Source organism: Lithobates pipiens, unplaced genomic scaffold (assembly GCF_037356315.1).
Source record: "Lithobates pipiens isolate NorthernLeopardFrog02 unplaced genomic scaffold, aLitPip1_a1.2 Scaffold_30, whole genome shotgun sequence".
In the NCBI taxonomy this organism is placed as follows: domain Eukaryota; kingdom Metazoa; phylum Chordata; class Amphibia; order Anura; family Ranidae; genus Lithobates; species Lithobates pipiens.
Window position 1 is genome coordinate 35846498 of NW_027507791.1, and position 22283 is coordinate 35868780.

General features: G+C 44.1%; 2 protein-coding genes across 2 annotated transcripts in view; both read right to left on the reverse strand.

Moving 5' to 3' along the window:
• LOC143942631 (NACHT, LRR and PYD domains-containing protein 12-like) overlaps positions 1-22283 on the reverse strand; it is a 1996551-nt gene that overhangs the window by 795743 nt on the left and 1178525 nt on the right. The window lies entirely within an intron of this gene.
• The window catches only part of LOC143943387 (NACHT, LRR and PYD domains-containing protein 3-like), a 218393-nt gene that overhangs the window by 28698 nt on the left and 167412 nt on the right, over positions 1-22283 (reverse strand). The window contains exons 6-7 of the mRNA XM_077465121.1: positions 18812-18976; positions 8205-8369 (exon numbers count right to left, since the gene is read on the reverse strand). Coding sequence (XP_077321247.1) covers positions 8205-8369; positions 18812-18976 — 330 coding nt within the window. The remainder of the gene's footprint in view (positions 1-8204; positions 8370-18811; positions 18977-22283) is intronic.

Below are 22283 nucleotides of genomic sequence, written 5' to 3' on the forward strand. Positions count from 1 at the left end.
CAGGAAACTTCTATTGTTCGCGGAATTGCAGAAACAGCACCAGATTCCCAAACAACTTTTCCACTCCTATCTCCAAATCGGACATTATTTCGCTTCCAAATCCCCCACCCTAAGTCTCGACAAGCCAACCCCATTTGAACTTTTATGCGCACAAGGCCCGTACCAGGCCCATTTAATCTCTGACATATACCGAATACTCCAGGAATCGGTACCCATTACAGAATCTTCCCATTCCTATATGCGGAAGTGGTCGCAAATGCTAAAACATCCCATATTGCTCCCACAGTGGCAGAGAATATGGGCAGCTGTCTCTCAGACGTTGCGTTGTGTAGAACAGAAGGAAACGGCTTATAAGATATTGCTTTTCTGGTATAGAACGCCTGAAATTCTACATAAATATGACCCCACGGCCCCTGCGGTCTGTTGGAGATGCCGAGGAGATACAGGTTCTCATTTTCATATCTTCTGGGAATGCCCACTGATTAGCCCATTCTGGCTGACAATACAGTCTTTCATCCAAGACTTGTTTGAGATTTCCCTCCCACTAGATCCTCTGTACTTCCTATTAGGGTTACCGATTCCTGGACTTTCTAAACATGCTCAGAAGCTCGCCACCTTCATTTTACTAGCGGCTAAAAGAGCCATCCCTACACAGTGGTTATCTCATATTCCGCCCGATCTCACCCAGGTTTTGCAGAACTTAGAACATATCAGCCGTATGGAAAAGCTTACAGCCATAGTCCACGATACTATGCCCCAATTCTCTAAGATTTGGGATCTGTGGAACCGCTCCAAACTGAATACTGCTGCGTAATTCAGATTACTACTCCACGCCCTCTTACGATGAGTTTAAATGCTCAAATTAATCGACCAAACCATGTCATATAATTCTAAAAGGAAGAAATTCCCACGCCCCCGGCTCACTGAGACTTGGTTATTTGAAAGTGGCATTTACGGATCTGTACTGCAAATAACTGATAATCTTTTGAAGACATAATAAATATGCTGAACTATTATGCCCCACCCTCCTTCTTCCCCCACCCCCCTTTCCTTCTCTTTTTTTCCTCCCTTCTCCCTTCCACCCTTCTCTCCCCGTCCCTTGTTTTTGATTTGTCTCATATGTCAAACTTACTGTTTCTATGAACACTTGTACAAGTGTAAGATACTGTATTCTTGTTATCTTTCTATTTTCAATAAAAAATACAATTAAAAAAAAAAAAAAAAAATTGTTTATATTCTTTCAGCAGCGCCACTCCGCTCAAGCCGACTTCCGATGAGAACAGACTGTGCCACGGTATGTCAGACCTCCAGGTAGTATCTCCAATATCACCCGAGGTATCCAGACAATGGCCACAATCACATTACATGGAAAAGAAAAAGCCTCCATAGTGCATAATCCTTAAATATATATAGAATCACAGATTGTACACTTCCATCATATACACGAGTATACACAGAACTTAGAGCACACACCGCTCCGGACTGCAGCCGTGTATGATGGAGTCTAGGCAGTGACATGGAGGCTTTTTCCTTTCTATGTAATGTGATGGCGGCCATTGTCTGGATACTTCGGGTGATATTGTATTTTTGCACATTATATGTTATACAGACTGAAGTAACTGAATAGGTTGGAGGAGATCTGCCCTTCCTCACATGTCTGAAAGTGTATTTTTGTAGTGAATTTAATTTATTATTGATCACTATTGGTGGAGTTATCACATCTACATTAGAAGTGTTGGTATTCGGTCACATTGTAGGTTGCAGATTTCTCATTTGTCTCATCACACATTGGGGGTTATTTACAAAATGCAAATCCACTTTGCACTACAAGTACAAAATACACTTGAAATTGCACTGAAAATGCACTTGGAAGTGCATTCGCTGTAAATCTGAGGGGAAGCTCTGCTGATTTTGTCATCCAATCATGTGCAAACTAAAATACTGTATTTTATTTTCCTTGCATGTTCCCCTCGGATCTACAGCAACTGCAACTTCCAAGTGCACTTGTAGTGCCAAGTGGATTTGCCTTTCGTAAATAACCCCCAATGTGTCACTAAGTGTAGGGCTCTATACATAGAATTATATTATACTATTTGTACTTCTATATCAGACTTCCTGCTGGCGGCTGGTTTTCATTCATTCGATTTTCACAAAGTTGTTCATGTTTTTTAGTGCAGATATTTCATTTTTTACATTTTTATATCCAGCTTTAGAGAACTGTCTGATATTGGTGATATAAAGAGACAACCAGGAGATGAAATATATCTCCATAATTTTTTTTAATTGGAAAACCAACTTTATTGAAAAGTGTAATCATGGTACATACATCTGTGTGTGCCAACATGGCCAGAACAATAATACATACATACATACACACATTGTAGTGTCAGCGTGATGTAAAACCAAAGGTCCACCGGGGTAGGGCCAGTACTTAGTCCAGAACAGGAGGGAGGAGAATAGAGAGGGGGGGAGAAAAGGGGGGGGCAGGAATAAACATATCAGGTACACATTTCACCATCTGCTAACCATCTACTCCAAACCTTCTCCTACTTTTGCGGACACCCTCTATGTACATATATCAACTTTCTGTATGGGAGAGTATCATTAATTCCCTTTTTCCAACACTGGATTGTAGGGGGCTGGGCCTGCAGCCAATTGCGAGCTACTTCTTTTCTCACCATGAATAGTGTCTCGTGTAGGAGGGTGAGAAGGGGCTTATCAGCGTCTAAGTCTGGTATTAGACCAAGCAGGCACATCTTCAGGTCTAAAGTGGCCGGGGAGCCCATTTGGTCATGTAGGAAGCGAACCACCTGTGTCCAGTACCCCTGCATGGTTGGACAGGGCCATAGAAGGTGATAGAAAGAGCCTGTTGTGTGACCACATAGTCAGCACCCCAGGTTGTATGAGGGTTTGTAGCGCGCTATCCTCTGAGGAGTCAGATACGTCCTGTGTATAATGTACAACTCCGTGAGGCGGTCTGACAGTTTGGGGGAAACTCTTCACATCCTCCAAAATCTCATCCCAATCCTCATTGTTAATGGTTCCAACATCCACCTCCCACCCAGTCTTGGCAGTATAGACCAATGCTGTAGTACTAGGGAGGCGAATGGAGGAGTATAGGGTAGAAATCAGTTTAGCTGGTTCAGTACCTGTGACTATGTCTACTACAGAGGGGACTGCCAGAGATGGGTTGGAACCAGTAAACTGTGTTCGTATAGCGTGACGGAGTTGTAGATACCTGAAGAGAAGGCAATTGGGAAGGGAAAATTCGTCCTTTAGCGCTTGGAGTGTTTTAAGTCCCGTAGTGGTCATGATCTGATACAGGTATAGGACCCCATGGCATATCCACACCTCCGGGTCCGGAATAGACATTAATTCTGGTAGGTGTGTGTTGAACCAGAAGGGGGTGTGAGAGTGAACCTGTGGGGTCCCGAGTTTTAGTAGTGTCATCCACCATACCCTACGGTGATGAGTCAGCATGTCCGCTTTGTGTTGGGAGGGGCTTCTTGTCGATGGGGCTCTAAGGACTGCCTGAAGTGGGGCATGGGCTGGGTCACCTGGGCGCCCGCAGAGTAGCGCTTGGCATCTTGGTAGCTCATCTTTTTCAAAAAGATAGAGGTGGGACAGTTGGGAGGCAAAGTAATAGTCCTGAAAATCTGGAAGAGCGGCTCCCCCATTGTCACTGGGTTCTTTAGGATTCTCCATGCTAATTTGTGTCTACTGTGGCCCCATACAAACGAATTAAGAATGGATTCAATTATTTTGAAAAAAATTTGTGGGATATACAGAGGGGCAAGCCATACCAAATAGAGTATCTTTGGGAGAAGTATCATTTTGACTAAACTAATGCGCCCCATTACACCCAGAGGTAATCTGGCCCAAGTCTGTGTCTTAGTTTTAATTAGCGCATATAGAGGTTCAATGTTCAGGTGTGTATAGTCTGAGTGATCTGGTAACCTGTACTCCAAGGTACTTGATCAGGGAGACTCTTGGGAGAGTCAAAGGAAAGGAGGTGGGTGGGGGGGAGAGTGGTCAATCGGAAGGATCTATGATTTTGACCAGTTGATACTCAGACCCGAATGACCACCGATCCATTCTATGGAGAGTAGGGTTGCGACGAGAGAGGGACCCAAATCCGCCAGATATAGGAGCGTGTCATTGGCACACATTCCAATCTTTTCTTCCAGACTCCCTATCTTAAGGCCTCGGATGCTAGTGTCTGCTCGAATCATAATAGCCAATGGCTCCACCGCCAATGCATAGAGCATGGGGAAAAGAGGGCAGCCTTGTCGGGTCCCCCTCTCTAACGGAAACTGGTCGGAAAGCCAGCCATTCACGAATACCCTGGCCCTCGGGGATTGATATAGGAGCTGAACTCAGCGAATAAATTTGGGGCCGAATCCAAATCCCAAGAGGCACTCCCACAGGTAATTCCACTCCATGGAGTCGAATGCCTTGGCGGCATCAAGAGCCACCATGACCCTCGAGCCAATTTCTTCATGGGACTCCTGGAGGTTCATAAATAGACGGCGTATATTCATAGCTGTGTTTTTTCCTGGCATAAAACCTGTCTGATCCGGGTGGATCAATGACAGAATGACCTGGTTAAGGCATGAGGCCAAAATCTTAGCTAGTATTTTAATATCTACCTGCAATAAGGAGATGGGTCTATATGATTCCGGGTATTTGGGGTCCTTACCCAGCTTGGGGATTACTATAATTTGGGCTTCTCTCATAGAGGGGGGCAGGGTTCCTGAATCAAATATAGATTTATATAGATCGTAGAGTTTAGGGATTAGAATGCCAGAATAGGTGGCATAGAACTCAAGTGGTAGGCCGTCCAGTCCTGGGGCCTTTGATGTGGCCAGACAGGAGATAGCTCCAGAAATGTCCTCCTTAGTAATGGGGGCCTCAAGGAGCTCAAGCTGGTCATTAGTCAACCTAGGGAATTTAACCCGCTAGGTAGTCCTTGGTGTCTTGGGGAGTGTGAGTGACTCTGGAGGTGTAAAGTGCGCGGTAGAATTTCCCAAATTCCTCCGCCACTTGTTGTGGGTCAGTGATTTTGTTCCCTTGAGGGCCGACCAACGTCACCACCACTGGGGGACGAGACTCTAGGTGGGCAAGGTATGCAAGTAGTTTAACCGATCTTTTTCCATGCTCAAATACCCTTTGTTTACAGAAAAAGATGCGTTGTTTAGCTTTCTCAATGTGCAGTTGAGAGACCTGTCCTGTCTGAATCCTAAGGTTATTGGCTGTGCTGGGCGAGGGGTCCCGATGGAATGCCTCCTCCAGCACCTGGAGGTGTTCAGCAGCCTATTGGACAATAAGATTGGAGGATCGTTTTAGTCTATTGATACGCAAGGAGAGTAAGGAACGGGCATGGAGCTTAAACATCTCCCACACTATATCATACGTAGCAGAGTTCACATTAGCTGTGAAGTAGTGTTGTAGTTCCGCAGGGATGTCACCCTGCTTCTGCAGAGTGGTTAACCAAAATGGGTTTAGCCGCCATGAGGGAGCCGGGGAGACCTTCAAGAGCTGGAGCGTAACCCAATAGGTAGCGTAGTCCGAGAGGATTCTCGGAGCAAAGCCCACGTCTCCTAGTTTAGGTATCAGGGACTTTGAGATTAAAATAAAATTGATGCGTGACATCGTGTTATGGCTGGCTGAGAAGCACGAGAAGACCTTGGTATGTGGGTGCCTGTGGTGCCAGGTATCTACAAGGGCAAAGTCAGTCAGTATGCGGTACAATCTGGTATGGGCCGCTGGATTAAGGGGGGGTCCAGTGTGCCCATATGGTCCAGAGTGGGAATAAGGGTCATATTAAAGTCCCCCATCCACACTGCCGGTACAGAGGTGTAATGTGCCATAAAGGCAAGGCCCTCCTTAATTACTGCTGAGTTGTAAGGGGAGGGACATAACAAGCTAGAATCAGAATGGGGGATCCGTTAACGGTGGCATGGATAAACACGTATCTGCCCTGCTGGTCTGTTTGGAGCAGCACTAGATCAAACGGCACCCTTTTTGCAATCAGGACCGATACCCCTCTGGAGTGAGAGGTGTGGGTGGCGTGGTATGCCCAACCTATCCAGGGCTTTTTAAGAGAAGCCTGCAGGTGGCCCGTGACATGAGTCTCTACCAATGTAAGGATGTCAGCGCGCTGGGACTTGAGAAATGTTAAGACTGCTGTGCGTTTGATCTTATTGCGCAGGCCTCTAACATTCCACGTGAGAAATTTTAAAGAACTCATGGCGGGTATAGGGCATATATGGCAGACCACGACTGGACCAAGACTGGCAGAGCAGATATAGTCACCCTTGATAGCATAGAACACATTGACATCCAATATTGATAATGTATGTTTGACAGTAGCACAGTACCTTTAACATTTATAAGCAGTTGTAAATTTGGTGATACATAAAAACAATAACCACAACATTTCCCCTCCCAGTACCTCCATTATTATTATTATTTGATTCATGTAGTTTAGACATACACTATATTACCAAAAGTATTGGGACGTATGACTTTACAAGCACATGAACTTTGCTGGCATCCCAGTCTTAAGCCTCGTACACACCATCAGATTTTCTGACAACCGTTCGTCTGTTTTTGTAGCATGCTAGTCTCATATGGAAAGTGAAGAGGTTACTCACCATACGAAAATTCTCATCTGACAGAATACAACTTCAGAAGTGATGTAATGTGTTGAATAGTTTTGTATGTATTCTTTCATTTCTGAGTTCACGTACCCTAAAAATTTTATAGTTTGCACATCCAGCTTTCTCAGACAAAAAATCAGAATCGGCTATCGAAGGCACAATACTAATGATCCAAAAATCGTCAGATCATTTGGACAAAATTTTACTACTGATTTTTGTATCGTGTGTATGGGCCTTTAGTCCGTAGGGTACAGTACTGAGTTGGCCCACCCTTTGCAGCTATAGCAGCTTCTTCTTTTCTGGGAAGGCCATCCACAAGGTTTAGGAGGGTGTCTATGGGAATGTTTGACCATTTTTACAGAAGTGCATTTGTGAGATCATGCACTGATGTTGGATGAGAAGGCCTGGCTTGCAGACTCCACTCAAATTCACGCTAAAGGTGTTCTATATTGGGTTGAGGTCAGGACTCTGTGCAGACCAGTCAAGTTCCTCCACCCCAAAAATCGCTCAACTATGTCTTTATAGACCTTGCTTTGTGCACTGCCCCAAATGATTTGGTGAAGTGGGATTATGGTGTGGGGTTGTTTTTCAGGGGTTGGGCTTGGCCCCTTAGTTCCAGTGAAGGGAATGCTTAAGATGTCAGCATAACAAGACAATTTGGAAAATTTCATGCTCCCAACTTTGTGGGAACAGTTTGGGCATGGTCCCTTCCTATTTCAGCATGACTGCGCACCAGTGCCCAAAGCAAGGTCCATAAAGACAAGGATAAGAGAGTTTGGGGTGGAGGAACTTGACTAGCCTGCACAGAGTCCTGACCTCAACCAAATAGAACACCTTTGCGATGAGTTAGTGTGGAGACTGCAAGCCAGGCCTTCTCATCCAACATCAGTGCCTGACCTAACAATTGTGCTTCTGGAAGAATGGTCAAACAGTCCCATAGACATACTCCTAAACTTTGCAGACAGTCTTCCCAGAAGAGTTGAAGCTGTTTTAGCTGCAACGAATGGGCCAGCTCAATATTGAACCCTACAGACTAAGACTGGGATGCCATTAAACTCCATGTGCGTGTAAAGGTGGGTGTCCCAATACTTTTGGTAATATAGTGTAACAGTCCAGGATTGGATATTTTGGCTCCATGCACACTGGCTTAAAAAATTGCTGCTACTACAGGAGTTTTGTGTTCTGCCTGTAAAAGCAGCTTCATGTTCTCCTATGTCTCCATACACATTGGGATGATTACAGACATATTTTGAGCTCAACATTTAGAGGCAGGGAAAAAAACCTCTTCTGCTTCGTGTTTCTGATTGGAGCTTTCTGGGAGAAAAAATGCAAAACTCTCCTAAACTTGTCTTTGTACAATAAACTATATGAAAGTTTTTTCTGCCAAGGGAACTGACATTTTTATAAGCCCAGTGTGCATGGAGCCTTATGGAGTCTAAAGATGGAATTTGATGACATTCTCATATTTCTATATTATTTATGTGGTTTAGATATAAAACTGTCCCAGAATATTATTGTCTCAGTCAGTCCTGTTATACTCACTGTAATTCCTCTATCCGGCTTGTTGTCAGAGCTTCCATCAGATCCCTGAAATGAGGACCCTCCAGATTGTTATCAGACAGGTTCAGTGTCCTCAGTGTCTGGTTATTTCTTATTCCAGGTGCCAGGTGGGGGCAGGAACTGTCTGTCAGGTGATTATTATCCAATCTGTAGAAGAAGAGAAGAATGTTACCAGAAGAAAATGAATTTCTCCCCCAGGAATGAATGTAACTATTCTCTACATGAATAGAACTCATTTCTCTTTATTGGAATCATTAATATGAGATGACTTTATAAAACACGATCGATCATCTACACTATTGGAGGATTTCTCTTTTTGTGGATCCCAATTACTAAATGTGACATGAGAAGTGGATGAGGTGGTGTGATCCATTCATTATTCCTGTATGGGGATTGGACCATACACACTCACACTGACCTCTAGGCTTTCACCTCCAACCTTCTGCTAAGTCTTGGATTCAGTTGTGGGGATTCACTTTCATGGTCACAGAAGTCTCACTCATGTTGTGGAAACTTCATTGACTAAAAGTGACACCATTGTACTTTGGGATTTCCTTTGAACATCATGGTGGAGGATTTGATCTTATGGTGTGGAGAAGATTTTATTATTACCGTTCTTTATTTGGACTTTTTTTAAATTTGTACTAATATTTCTGCACTAATTTTATATATGCTGATTATAAATTCTCTTCATTAGTTATCTGTGAAATAGTCTCCATATCATTGTGATATATACACTTACATACACAATATTTTCACATTTATATTGTGTGAATGTTATATACTAGTGCTGCAGTCTTCCATATTATACTAGATGTGATAACTCCGCCAATAGTGAGCAGATATAACAATTACATTCACTACAAAAATACACTTTCACACATGTGAGGAAGGGCAGATCTCCTCCAACCTATTCACAGCTACTTCAATCTATATAACATATAATGTTTAAAAAAACATGAAATGCAACAAAGTTATCTCATAAAATTGCAAACATCAAGAGAAAGTTCATAAACATGAAAACGCAGATTTCCTTCAACCTGTTCACCACTACTTCCATCTCCAATCACCATACAGTGACTTGTGCAGTAACCGAAATAATAAGTCCCAAAGATCCATCTGGCTTAAATCAATGTTGATCAGCCGCCACCCCTTTGCAGGAACATCAATCAATCTCCACCACACCAGTGAGCAAACAGGTCACTTACCAAAAGGTTTGTCCCCACAAGCAAGGCCCAGACATGCTTGTTTATATCCTTCCAGCAGCGCCACTCTGCTCAAGCCGGCTTCCGATGAGAACAGACTGTGCCACGGAATGTCAGACCTCCAGGTAGTATCTCCAATATCACCCGAGGTATCCAGACAATGGCCGCCATCACATTACATGGAAAAGAAAAAGCCTCTCGGGTACTCGGATGGCCTCGTGGGCTGTGACAGGTACTTGGGTACTTTGATGGCTGGCGACAAGTCCGCTTTTTTTTTATACTTCTTTATTTTTGTTAAATTTTCAACTATTTACATAACAGCAATAAAAATGTACATAGCGCTCTAAAATCACCATCTCTATCGAGACTAGAAAAAAGGAAAAAAAGAGGAGAGAAAAAGAGAAGCGATGTGCATCATTCAAATTATTGCACCTCAACCCATTAAACCATCTCCCAACCTATCCTACCCCCCAATACACACTGCTCGCACCAGACGCTCCAGCCAAGAGACACTTGACTGGTTGGGAGGGAAGAGGAAACAACAGGGACATGAGGGAAGGCGGGGTTGGGGGGGGAAATGAGCGGGGAGGGGGAAGCAGGAAATCCCGCAACCTCCCCCGCGCCCCCACCTGCACCACCCGGGGAATGGCCCCTCTCGTTTAGCCATGGGCTCCATAGCTCTCTAAGTTTCCTTAAGTTACCCTGCTTTATATACACCACTCTCTCACACCATATTGTGGAGTCCATGGTGCTAACCCATGATTCAAGTACAGGGGGGTTTCTACCTTGCCAATTCAGTGCTATCAGCCGCCTAGCCTGGTTCAGGCACCTTAGTACAGCCGTTCTTACCAAGGGAGGAGCCCTACCCTCCTCCAGAATCCCTAAGAGACAGGTCCTAGCTTCTGGCTCCAAAGTAACCTTAAAAGTCCTATTTATTCGCTGGACTATTTCTATCCAGTACCTGAATAGCTTTGGACATTTCCACACCATGTGGAGGAGATCACCTGGTGCCTTACATCTAGGGCATTCATCTCTGGCTGACCTTCCTATCTTCCACATTTTATGGGGGGTATAGTACACTCTGTAGGTAAAAAAACAAATAGGACACTCTCTGCGAGGGAGATAATGATACCAGCCGCCCACGTTCTAGTATCCTCCCCCATTGCTCCTGGGTTATCGGCCCTATGTCTCTAGCCCATTCCTCCCTACTCCTATCTGGTCCCTCTCCCTTCAAGAGCTTATCCCTAAGTTTAATATATAGTTTGGAGATCACCCCTTTCTTTTGCGTATGCTCAACCAGGCCCCGGAGCAGGGGAGTTTCGACCCTCTCTATAGTCAACGACCCAAACTGGGCCCCAATCCCATGCCTAATTTGTAGATATTTATAGAACTCCTTATTCGAGATGCAAAAATCTCGTCTAAGATCTTCAAAAGATTTCATGTGGTTCCCTTCATATAATTGCGTTAATCTATTGATTCCCTGCCTTTCCCACTCCTGGGGCCTGTCTATTCTACTTAGCTCTGGTAGATTTCCGTTATACCACAAAGGGGTATAGTCAGTCACCCCCGTATATACCATGATTGACTTAGATACCTGCCACACTTTCCTCAGCAAACTGCTAGAAGGGCACCTACAGGCAAATAAGTCAGCCTCCAAAGTCTCAACCAGCAGCTTATAAGGTGATCCCTCAATCATCATGTTATTACGTGAACACTCTCTACCATAGACACCAGCCCCAACCAGATGCTGGAGCTGGGCTGCCAGAAAATATAGCCTTGGGTGTGGGATTGCCACTCCCCCCTCTCAGCAGGAAGCTGCAATGTTTGCAAACTGATCCGAGCATTACCCTTCTTCCAGATCAGCTCTCGGAATAGCGATTCCACTTTCTTGAACCACTTCTGATTGATCCAAATGGGTGAGTTATGCAAAATATATAATATTTGTGGGAGCCAGATCATTTTAAATAAATTGCAGCGTCCTGCTACCGAAAGGGGAAGGCAACACCAAATATTCACTTTTTGTTTTAACTTTGCTAGTAATGGTACCAAGTTCTCGCTGACATAGTGGTTTACCTCTCCAGAGACCCAGACGCCTAAATATTTTAACTTGGTTACCACCTCCAAACATGGAGTCCTAGGTAGCTGTTGGTCCCCTGGCCTAGCAAGTGGCAAAAGCGCTGATTTATTCCAATTTATTCCCAGGCCTGACTGTTGTTCAAAGTCACCCATCATCTGCATCACATTTTTTAAAGTAGGATTTATATCTCCAATAAAGAAAAGGACATCGTCTGCAAACAAAGCAATTTTTTCTTCCCCAGACCTACGTCGGAAGCCCTGGATGTCCGTACGCGATCTCGTCAGGACAGCCAAGGGTTCCATAGCCAAGACAAACAAGAGGGGAGACAGGGGACATCCCTGTCTAGTCCCCCTTTCCAGCTGGAATATTCTAGAAAGTGTCGTACCCATTTTCACTTTTGCCCTAGGTTAGCTGTAAAGCAATTTAACCCATCTAATAAATAGTGGGCCAAAACCAAATCGCTCCAAACACTCCCCATAAGTAGTCCCATTCCAAGCTATCGAAAGCTTTAATGGCATCCAGGGCTAGTTTGGCGCTAGGGCCCTCATTATCCGTTGGCGTTTGGATATTTAGAAAAACTCTTCTAATATTGTTACTAGTTGTTCTACCTGGAATAAACCCAGTCTTGTCTGGATGAATTAATTTATGGATATATTTATTTAAGCGGGTTGCCAGCACTTTAGCTAGAATTTTAACGTTGGAGCACAATAGAGAAATCGGGCGGTATGAGGAGACTTCCTGGTGATCTTTCCCCTCCTTAAGAATCAAGGTGATATTAGCCTCCGTCACTGAAGTAGGGAGCTTGCCCACATCCAATGCCCATTTGAGAGTTTCCAAAAATTCCGACAGGAGTACTTCCCCATATCGCTTATAAATCTCTATTGGTAGACCATCTGGTCCTGGGGCTTTATAATTAGGCATTTCAATTACTGCGTTTTTGAACACTTCAAAAGTAAGAGGTGTGTCGAGGCTCGTTCTATCTTGTTCTGTTAGGGCTGGAATTGTTGTTTGATGCAGAAAATCGGTTACTATTCTGTCTCGGCCCCTTGTAACTGATTTATATAGGTTTTCGTAGTAGTCAGCAAGTACATTCATAATCTCTAATGGGCTAGAGACAAAATCCCCATTCATGGCTTTTATTACCTGGATTGAACCGAGAGAATTATTTGACTGAATCAAAAGAGAGAGGGCACGTCCCACCATCTCCCCTTCACCAAAATAATGTTGACGTTGAAATATTCTCCTGTTCTCTGCCCTTTTCATAAGCATCATTTTATGCACCCGCTGGCTATCTAGCCATTTCTTCTGTTTTTTGGGCGTCGGGTCTTCAATATATGCTTTTTCTGCTTGGGCGACTCCTTTTGCTATTTCCCTGTCCTGTTCCTGGGATTCCCTCTTGGTTTTTGCCACTTGCTGGATTAATATCCCTCTGAGATAGGCCTTTAATGAATCCCAAACCACTCCTGGGGTAGCTGAGCCTGCGTTAATTTGGAGGAATTCCCTAATCCTATCTATCAGCACACTTGGGGTACACTAGTTCCAGCCAACTAGGATTTATCCTCCATTCCCCCGGACAACTCCATCACCCGCCCTTATAGATATCGTTAAGGGGGAATGGTCTGAAATCCCTCTTACCCCATATTCTATATCCTGCACCAGCCCCGACGCCTCGCTATTCCCCAAGACCATGTCCATCCTTGAGAGGGTATGGTATGTACTTGAAAAGCAGGAGTACTGTCTTTCCTGTGGGTGTCGCATACGCCATAAGCCACTTAATCCTGTTTCCGTTAGGAACTGTTGCAAGCGACCACCCCTTTCAGCCCTGTTCCCATCCGGTATAGGGAATCTATCCAGCTTTTTGTCTAATGTTTCATTAAAATCTCCCAGTATTATTATTGGGGTCCCTAATTTATCCAAGCTAAACGCAAAAAGCCTATACATCACCTCCAACTTAAAAGGAGGGGGTATATAAATGTTTGCCAGGATATAGTTTTGTTTACCAATTGAACAGTGCAAAAAGACATACCTACCTTTCAAATCAATAGAGGACTCCCTACAAGAGAAGTCCGTCCCCCTTTTTACTAAAATACTCACTCCCCTTGAATACGAGGAGTGGAAAGAATGGTAGGTTTTATTTGAATCGCCCAGTCCCCTTAGGCCGCGTACACACGGGCGGACTGTTCGCTCAACTTTGTCCGCTGAACAGTGTTTCAGCGGACAGTCCGCTCGTGTGTGGGCTTCAGCGGACAGTTTCAGCGGACTGTCTGACGAACAAAGTTTTTCGGAATTTCCGTAAAACTGTTCGCTGAAACTTGGTTTGAGCGGACAGTCCGCTCGTGTGTAGGCTTGTTCGTCAAACTAAGTTCCGCGCATGCTCAGAAAGGATTTACACGCCGAAGGTTGTATTGCAGTGTATAGGACGTCGTATTTTTCGTCCCGTCGTACGTGCCGTTCACGTCATGGCGCAAGTTTCATCGGACTGTTCGTTCGTCGTGTGTAGTCAAGTCCGTCCATGCTAATTTTGAGCGGACTGTCTGCTCAAATTGTTTGACGAACAAAGTTGAGCGAACAGTCCGCCCGTGTGTACGCGGCCTTACATTCCACGAAATAATATCTACCTTATTTGTTTGCATGGGTGTTATCCAGGTCAAAGAAAACTGCAGTCGAAAAAGGAAGCTCTGAGGAGAGAGGGAGCAGCACCCTCACTAATGGTGGGGCAGCCCATCCCCCCACCCTTGCCACATCCCAAGCCCTCCCAATGCGCGAGTAGTGTGCGCCACCTTCCCCACCCAACCTCCCTACCCTCCTGACTTGCCCACCCCTGCCCTCTTGAGCCTCCCCTAGGGGTCCCTGCTGTGGCCCTATCATTCACTACCCTCACTGGTTCCCAGGCATCCCACCCCCCCCCCTCAATTATAGACCTTGCCTACCCAGTTAAGGAAAGAAAAAAAAAAATCTATTAAGCATCAGTTTACCCGACCCTGCCCTGGCCCGTTTGGATCGGGTCCTCAAGGGGGGGAAAGGGGGGGGGAAGAGGGGGCCAGGAAAGGGGAGAACCCCACTCCCGCCCCCAAATGAGTATGTATATTATACAGCATACTTAAATAAAATTTCCACCCATTTCCCCCCCTGCCCTCCCCTCCACACAATATATCATAATATACCTACAATCAGAAATCATCAGTGTCAATATCAATCCGTGTCGTGACATCCCATCTTAAATATCAATATCATGAAACCTCTCACCCTACCTTAAAATTCAATGCAATTAATATAACAATTATTATTAGTTGATCAGTACATTCTTCCAAACACCATATTCCTTCCTGTCGCACAAAAAAAACACAAAAAAAACAAAACAAAAAAACACATTGCTAACCCCGTGTCAATGCAACTTTAGAAAGAAGATTTAAACCCTGGCATTTTTATATATTAAAATGTGATAAACATTGTTACCCAATACCATATTCCTCGTATACGTGTCCCCCCCACCCTCCCACCCCAAAGTCGCAATCGCTATCTATCCAGCACTAGACACCTTTCAGCTAGTATTTTCACATCTACCAGTGACTCACTCCCCATCTACCATATCTATCTATCATTCCCAAAAAAAAAAGAAAAGGAAAGGAAAGAGGAAAGAAATAAGGGGAAAATAAATAAATAAATAGTAATTTAGGGGGGGAAAGGTGAGGTAAAAATGTTTAATTTCTTCCATGACAATGTAGTAAAGATCACGACATACGCTCCGAACTATTCACCAGCCCAATATCTCCTTCATCACACGCAGATCCCACAGAGCAGCTATAGGAAGTCTCTTGCCTTACACATGATAAATGCCGCCACGATGTGCATCCCCAGACATTGGAAAACCGCCAAAATTCCTACCTTGACTGATTGGTTTAGACAAATCAATCATACTGAAGAAATGGAAAGACTTATACATCAAGCTCATGACACACACTCACGATTCACTCACACCTGGGCATGTTGGATACATTTCAAGCTATCCCCTACTTATACCGATACTCACCTACCACCCTCTTCATCGTCCTAAATAAACATTGGGATGCTTACATGATCTTGGTATTTTTTGCTCTAGTCAACTTTACTTCACTTTTCCTCCCCATTCATTCCTCCTCATCCCCCCCCATATGTTCTCTATTCGATTGGGCTCTAACTTTTGTTATCCTTTAAATCTTTCTTTTAAAAACAAAAATGGTTTGTTCAGTTACAATGTTTTCCATCAAGTCTCCACACAAACTCCTCGGTTGTTCTACCGGGTGTGTTACTCTCATCCACAGTTAGTTCCCATATGGGGTGGATGCTGTTACCAGAGACTTGATGCACGTTTCTAGGTTTACGTTTTATCCTTTTTGACCTGTAATGGGTTTTAGTAGCTATTGCTGTTTGGGGTATTCATATCCATCACTATTACGCCCACTACTCTTATGTCCTAGTCTTCTAAGCAACATGATAGACAGTAGTGGACCTCATGTAATTCATTACCCCACTTATATTGCTCAATTATTTGCTCTCTCCCCTTTTATAAACAATAGTTGTTTCAGGTATGCTTCCTCACCAAATCTCTAGGCTTAAGTGTTACATTGAATATGTATTTGCATTGTATGTCTCTGAGATGATACATTGATGTTTATCTTTTTGCTTATGTATGCTCTGTTTGTTATATTTCAAAACCACAATAAACTATTTTGAAAAAAAAAAAAAAAAAATCTGTAGCCCACAAACGTTGCAAATAAAGTGCCAAAGCTTAAAAAAAAAAAAAAAACAAAAAAAAAATGTTTAATTTCTTAGGCCTAACAGTCTTAAAAGGTCCCCTTTACGTTCCTCCAACCACCTGGGCGATGACCCCTATGCAATTTTTTTTAAAAAATATTGGTTCGGGGTTCCCCTTAATATTCATACCAGACCCAAAGAGCCTGGTAATAGACTGGGGAGGACCCCATGCTCTTCTTTTCAATGAGTTTTAGTCATATTGCCGAGACCCGACAATTTATTACAGCCACAATCAGTTTTAAATGACAAATTTTTCCTTCAGAAATGTAATTTTGCTGCGGGACTGTTCTAAACACGGGAAAAATGCACCACTTCACAGGCATATTATAGACACCCCCCCCGGCACAATATTCAAAGGAATGTTTCATTTTTATTGTTTCACTTCAAGCATTAAATAATCACTGCTCCTGAAAAAATGGCTATTTAAAAAAAAAATTGCATTGATACAGATCCCCTGGGGCAGGACGCGGGTCCCCGAACACTTTTTATGACAATAACTTGCATATAAGCCTTTAAAATGAGCACTTTTGATTATTCATGTTCGTGTCCCATAGACTTTAGCAGTGTTCCTGTGTTCTTGCCAAATTTTTTGCCTGTTCGCATGTTCTGCTGCAAACCAAACAGGAGGGTGTTCGGCTCATCCCTACTTTTGGTAAGTGACCTATTTGCTCACTGGTGTGGTGGAGGTGGATTGAAGTTGCTGCAAAGAGGTGGCAGCTGATCAGTATTGATTTAAACCATCTGGATGAACCTTTGGGACTATTTCTGTTACTGCACAAGTCACTGTATGGTGATTGGAGATGGAAGTAGTGGTGAATGGCTTGTAGGAAATCCGCTTTTTCACATTTATGAACGTTCTCTTGATGTTTGCAAATTTTATAAGATAACTTTGTTGCTCTTCATGTTTATGTAATTTTGCACATTATATGTTCTATACACTCACCGACCACTTTATTAGGTACACCTTGTTAGTAGCGGGTTGGACCCTTTTTGCTTCATTCTTGGTGGCATAGATACCAGGTGTTGGAAACGTTCCTCAGAGATTCTTCTCCATAGTGACATAACATCACACAGTTGCTACAGATTTGTCGGCTGCACGTCCATAATCCCAATCTCCCGCTCCACAACATCCCAAAGGCCCTCTATTGGATGAGATGTGGTGAGTGTGGAGGCCATTGGAGGACAGGGACCTCATTGTCCAGTGGTGAGATAATTGGAGCTTTGTGACATGGGGCACTATCCTGAAGGAGCCATCAGAAGACGGGGACACTGTAGTCATAAAGGGATGGACATGATCAGAAAAAAATACTCAGGTAGGCCGTGGCATTTAAACCATGCTCAATTGGTACTAAGGGGCCCAAAGTGTGCTAAGAAAATTTCCCCCCACACTATTACCCCACCACCACCAGCCTGATCATGTAATACAAGGCAGGGTGGATCCATGCGCCAAATTCTGACCCTACCATCTGAATGTTGCAGCTGAAATCCAGACTCATCAGACCAGGCAACGTTTTTCCAATCTTCTATTGTCCAATTTTGGTGAGCCTCAGTTTCCTGTTCTTAGCTGACAGGAGTGGCCCCCGGTGTGGTATTCTGCTGCTGTAGCCCATCTACTTCAAGGTTCAATATGTTTATTCAGAGATGGTATTCTGCATACCTTGGGTGTAACAAGTGGTTATTTGAGTTACTGTTGCCTTTCTATCATCTGGAACCAGTCTGCCCATTCTCCTGTGACCTCAGCAAGGCATTTTCCTCCACACAACTGCCGCTCACTGGCTATTTTCTCACCATTCTCTGTAAACCCGAGAGATGGTTGTATGTGAAAATCCCAGTAAAACTCAGGCCAGCCCAACGGACACCAAAAACCGTGCAACTTTCAAAGTCACTTAAATCTCCTTTCTTCCCCATTATGATGCTCAGTTTGAACTTCAGCAAGTCTTCTTCACCACATCTAGGTGCCTAAATGCATGAGTTGCTGCCATGCGATTGGCCGATTAGCAATTTGTATTACCAAGCAATTTAACAGGTGTACCTAATAAAGTGGCTGGTGAGTGTAGATTGAAGTAGCTGTGAATAGGTTGGAGGAGATCTCCCCTTGCTCACATGTATGAAAGTGCATTTTTGTAGTAAATGTAATTGTTATATCTGATCACTATTGGTGGAGTTATCACATCTACATTCATTTGTGAAATGTTCAGCAAGTGTTGGTATTCGGACACATTGTAGGTTGCAGATTTCTCGTTTGTCTCATCACACATTTTGTCACTAAGTGTAGGGATCTATAAAATTTCATTCTTAAGATTTTCACAAAGTTTTTTAGTGCAGATATTTCATTTTATTAAATGTTATATCCAGCTTTAGAGAACTGTCTGATATTGGTGATATATAGAGACAACCAGGAGATTAAATATATCTCCATTATTATTTGTTCTCATATTTCTATATTATTTATGTGGTTTAGATATAAAACGGTCCCAGAATATTATTGTCTCAGTCAGTCCTGTTATACTCACTGTAATTCCTTTATCCGGCTTGTTGTCAGAGCTTCCATCAGATCCCTGAAATGAGGACCCTCCAGATTGTTCCCAGTCAGGTTCAGTGTCCTCAGTGTCTGGTTATTTCTTATTCCAGATGCCAGGTGGGGGCAGGAACTGTCTGTCAGGTGAGTATTATCCAATCTGTAGAAGAAGAGAAGAATGTTACCAGAAGAAAATTAATTTCTCCCCCAGGAATGAATGTAACTATTCTCTACATCAGGGTTTCTCAACCTATGGTACACATACCCCTGGGGGTATGTGCACCACAGGCAGAGGGTATGTCCAGTTCTCTGTATCCTGAGTCCCGCCTCCTGCACACATACAGTCCCCGGTGGGTTGCTGTAGCCATGTTTTGTGGGACTGTGCTACCAATGGGGGAATCAGTCTGCTCCTTGTGCGAGGGGGTGTCAGACTGGCAGCAGCTTCCCCGGGTCCTGTCAATGGAAGGGCCCCTATTGCACAGCCCAGAGGACTGACTGACCAGCGATGGTCTCATGTCCTCCCATCTCCCAGCTCCTCCCCCTCTCCTGCACACCTCAGATGTCCTGGAAGTGCCTGCCATGTGTGAAAATGCCTGCTGCAGTTCCCTGAAAAGAAGGTGAGTCCTTCCTGCTCAGGAACTACACATGCCAGCATGCCCAGCCATCAGTGCTTCATATTAGTGCCTCCTATCAGTGCCTCCTATCAGTCTAGCCATCAGTGCCTTATATCAGTGGAGCAATCAGTGCCCCCTATTAGTACAGCCATCGGTGCCTCATATCAGTGCCTCATATCAGTGCAGCCATCAGTACCTCATATCAGTGCAGCCATCGGTGCTTCATATCAATGCCCCATCAGTGCAGCCTATCAGTGAAGCCTATCAGTGACTGCTATCATTGCAGCCATCAGTGCTTCATATCAGTGAAGCCATCAGTGCCTCCTATCAGTGCTGCCATCAGAGCCTCATATAAGTGCAGCCTATCAGTGCCACATATCAGTGCCTCCTATCAGTGGAGCCATCAGTGCCTCCTATCAGTGGAGCCATCAGTGCCTCCTATCAGTGCAGCCATCAGTGCCTCCCATCAGTGCAGCCATCAGTGCCTTATATAAGCGCAGCCATCAGTGCCTCATATAAGCACAGCCATCAGTGCCTCATATCAGTGCAGCCTATAAGTGCCTCATATCAGTGCAGCCTATTAGTGCCTCATATCAGTGCAGCCATCAGTACCTCATATCAGTGCAGCCATCGGTGCTTCATATCAATGCCCCATCAGTGCCTCCTATCAGTGAAGCCTATCAATGACTGCTATCATTGCAGCCATCAGTGCTTCATATCAGTGCAGCCATCAGTGCCTCATATCAGTGGAGCCATCAGTGCCTCATATCAGTGGAGCCATCAGTGCCTCATATCAGTGGAGCCATCAGTGCCTCATATCAGTGGAGCCATCAGTGCCTCATATCAGTGAAGCCATCAGTGCCTCATATCAGTGAAGACATCAGTGCCTTATATAAGCGCAGTCATCAGTGCCTCATATAAGCACAGCCATCAGTGCCTCATATCAGTGCAGACTATAAGTGCCTCATATCAGTGCAGCCTATTAGTGCCTCATATCAGTGCAGCCATCAGTGTCTCCTATCAGTGCAGCCATCAGTACCTCATCAGTGCAGCCATCGGTGCTTCATATCAATGCCCCATCAGTGCCTCCTATCAGTGAAGCCTATCAATGACTGCTATCATTGCAGCCATCAGTGCTTCATATCAGTGGAGCCATCAGTGCCTCATATCAGTGGAGCCATCAGTGCCTCATATCAGTGGAGCCATCAGTGCCTCATATCAGTGGAGCCATCAGTGCCTCATATCAGTGGAGCCATCAGTGCCTCATATCAGTGAAGCCATCAGTGCCTCATATCAGTGAAGACATCAGTGCCTCATATCAGTGAAGACATCAGTGCCTCATATCAGTGAGGCCATCAGTGCCTCATATCAGTGCTGCCATCAGAGCCTCATATAAGTGCAGCCTATCAGTGCCTCCTATCAGTGCCTCCTATCAGTGCCTCCTATCAGTGCAGCCATCAGTGCCATAAAAGGTTGAGAAACACTGCTTTACATGAATGGAACTCATTTCTCTTTATTGGAATCATTTATAATAAATCACTTTATAAAACTCCAGGAAAAGTAATTAAATAAGAAAAATGTGTAAGAAAAGGTGTTAATGGGAGGAGGGTCCTACTGGAGAACCCTCAGAAATTGGACAGTGTATGTTCGGTACCTCTTCCTGAAAAATAGACTACACAAAAAACCCTAACCCACTAAATTGAAAGGACTTTAATGGTACCAACAATGGAGTGAAAAAATATAGCAAAACATTTATTAACCACTTCAGCCCTGGAAGATTTGGCTGTTCAATGCAAAACATTTATTAACCACTTCAGCCCTGGAAGATTTGGCTGCTCAATGCAAAACATTTATTAACCACTTCAGCCCTGGAAGATTTGGCTGCTCAATGACCAGGCCATTTTTTGCGTTTCGGCACTGCTTCACTTTAACTGACAATTGTGCGGTCGTGCGATGCTGTACGCAAAGAAATGTACATCCTTTTTTCCCCACAAATAAAGGGGTTAACTGTGTTCTTTAGGGAGTGATTATAACTGTAGGGGGAGGGGACTGACTGGGTGAGGAGAGTGATCGTTGTTCATACTTAGTATGAACAACAGATCGCTCCCCTCACCCCTGACAGCATGGAGATCTGTCTGTTTACATTGACAGTTCTCCATTCTGTCTCTGTGTGGAGTGATCGCGGGTGCCCAGTGGTCATAGTGCATTGGCTTTGGCGTCAGCTTTTCCCCAGACAATGGCACAAGACGCCTGGTTAATTATACACCAGAAGGACACCCATCACAAGTTGAAGCTGTCAGGGCTAGCTTAGCCCTTTCTTCTCTGGGCTGGCTGCTCAGCTGTCGGCTAATTGCCAGCTCTCATCTCACTCCACAGTTACCCAGCTGTTCCTGATCCTGCTTGTCTGACCTGCCTACTTAAAGCTGTCCAGTTCACTTCATCTCTGCCTTCGCCTTGGTCACATCACAAGAAACCATCTCCTGCGTTCCTGTTTAAAAACTGGCTTGCTGACATCCCTTCTGGCTGCTTATCCTGCTTCCTGTTCCTCTACTTGGATCCATGACTTCTGGCCTGGCTGATTACCCGATCTGGTTACTGAACTCTGACCTGGCTGACTACTCGATCCGGTTACTGAACTCTGGCTATGCTTGGACTACGCTTATTCTATTTACCTTTTTATTAATCAACAAGTGTGATTTAATTGTACTGCTGTCTCGGTCATGGTTTCTGACAGAAACAGAACCAAGAGTGAGTGTATATCTTTATCTAATATATATATATATATATATATATATATATATATATATATATATGTTAAATTGCAATGTTGAAAAACATTTAGTAAAAATCAAT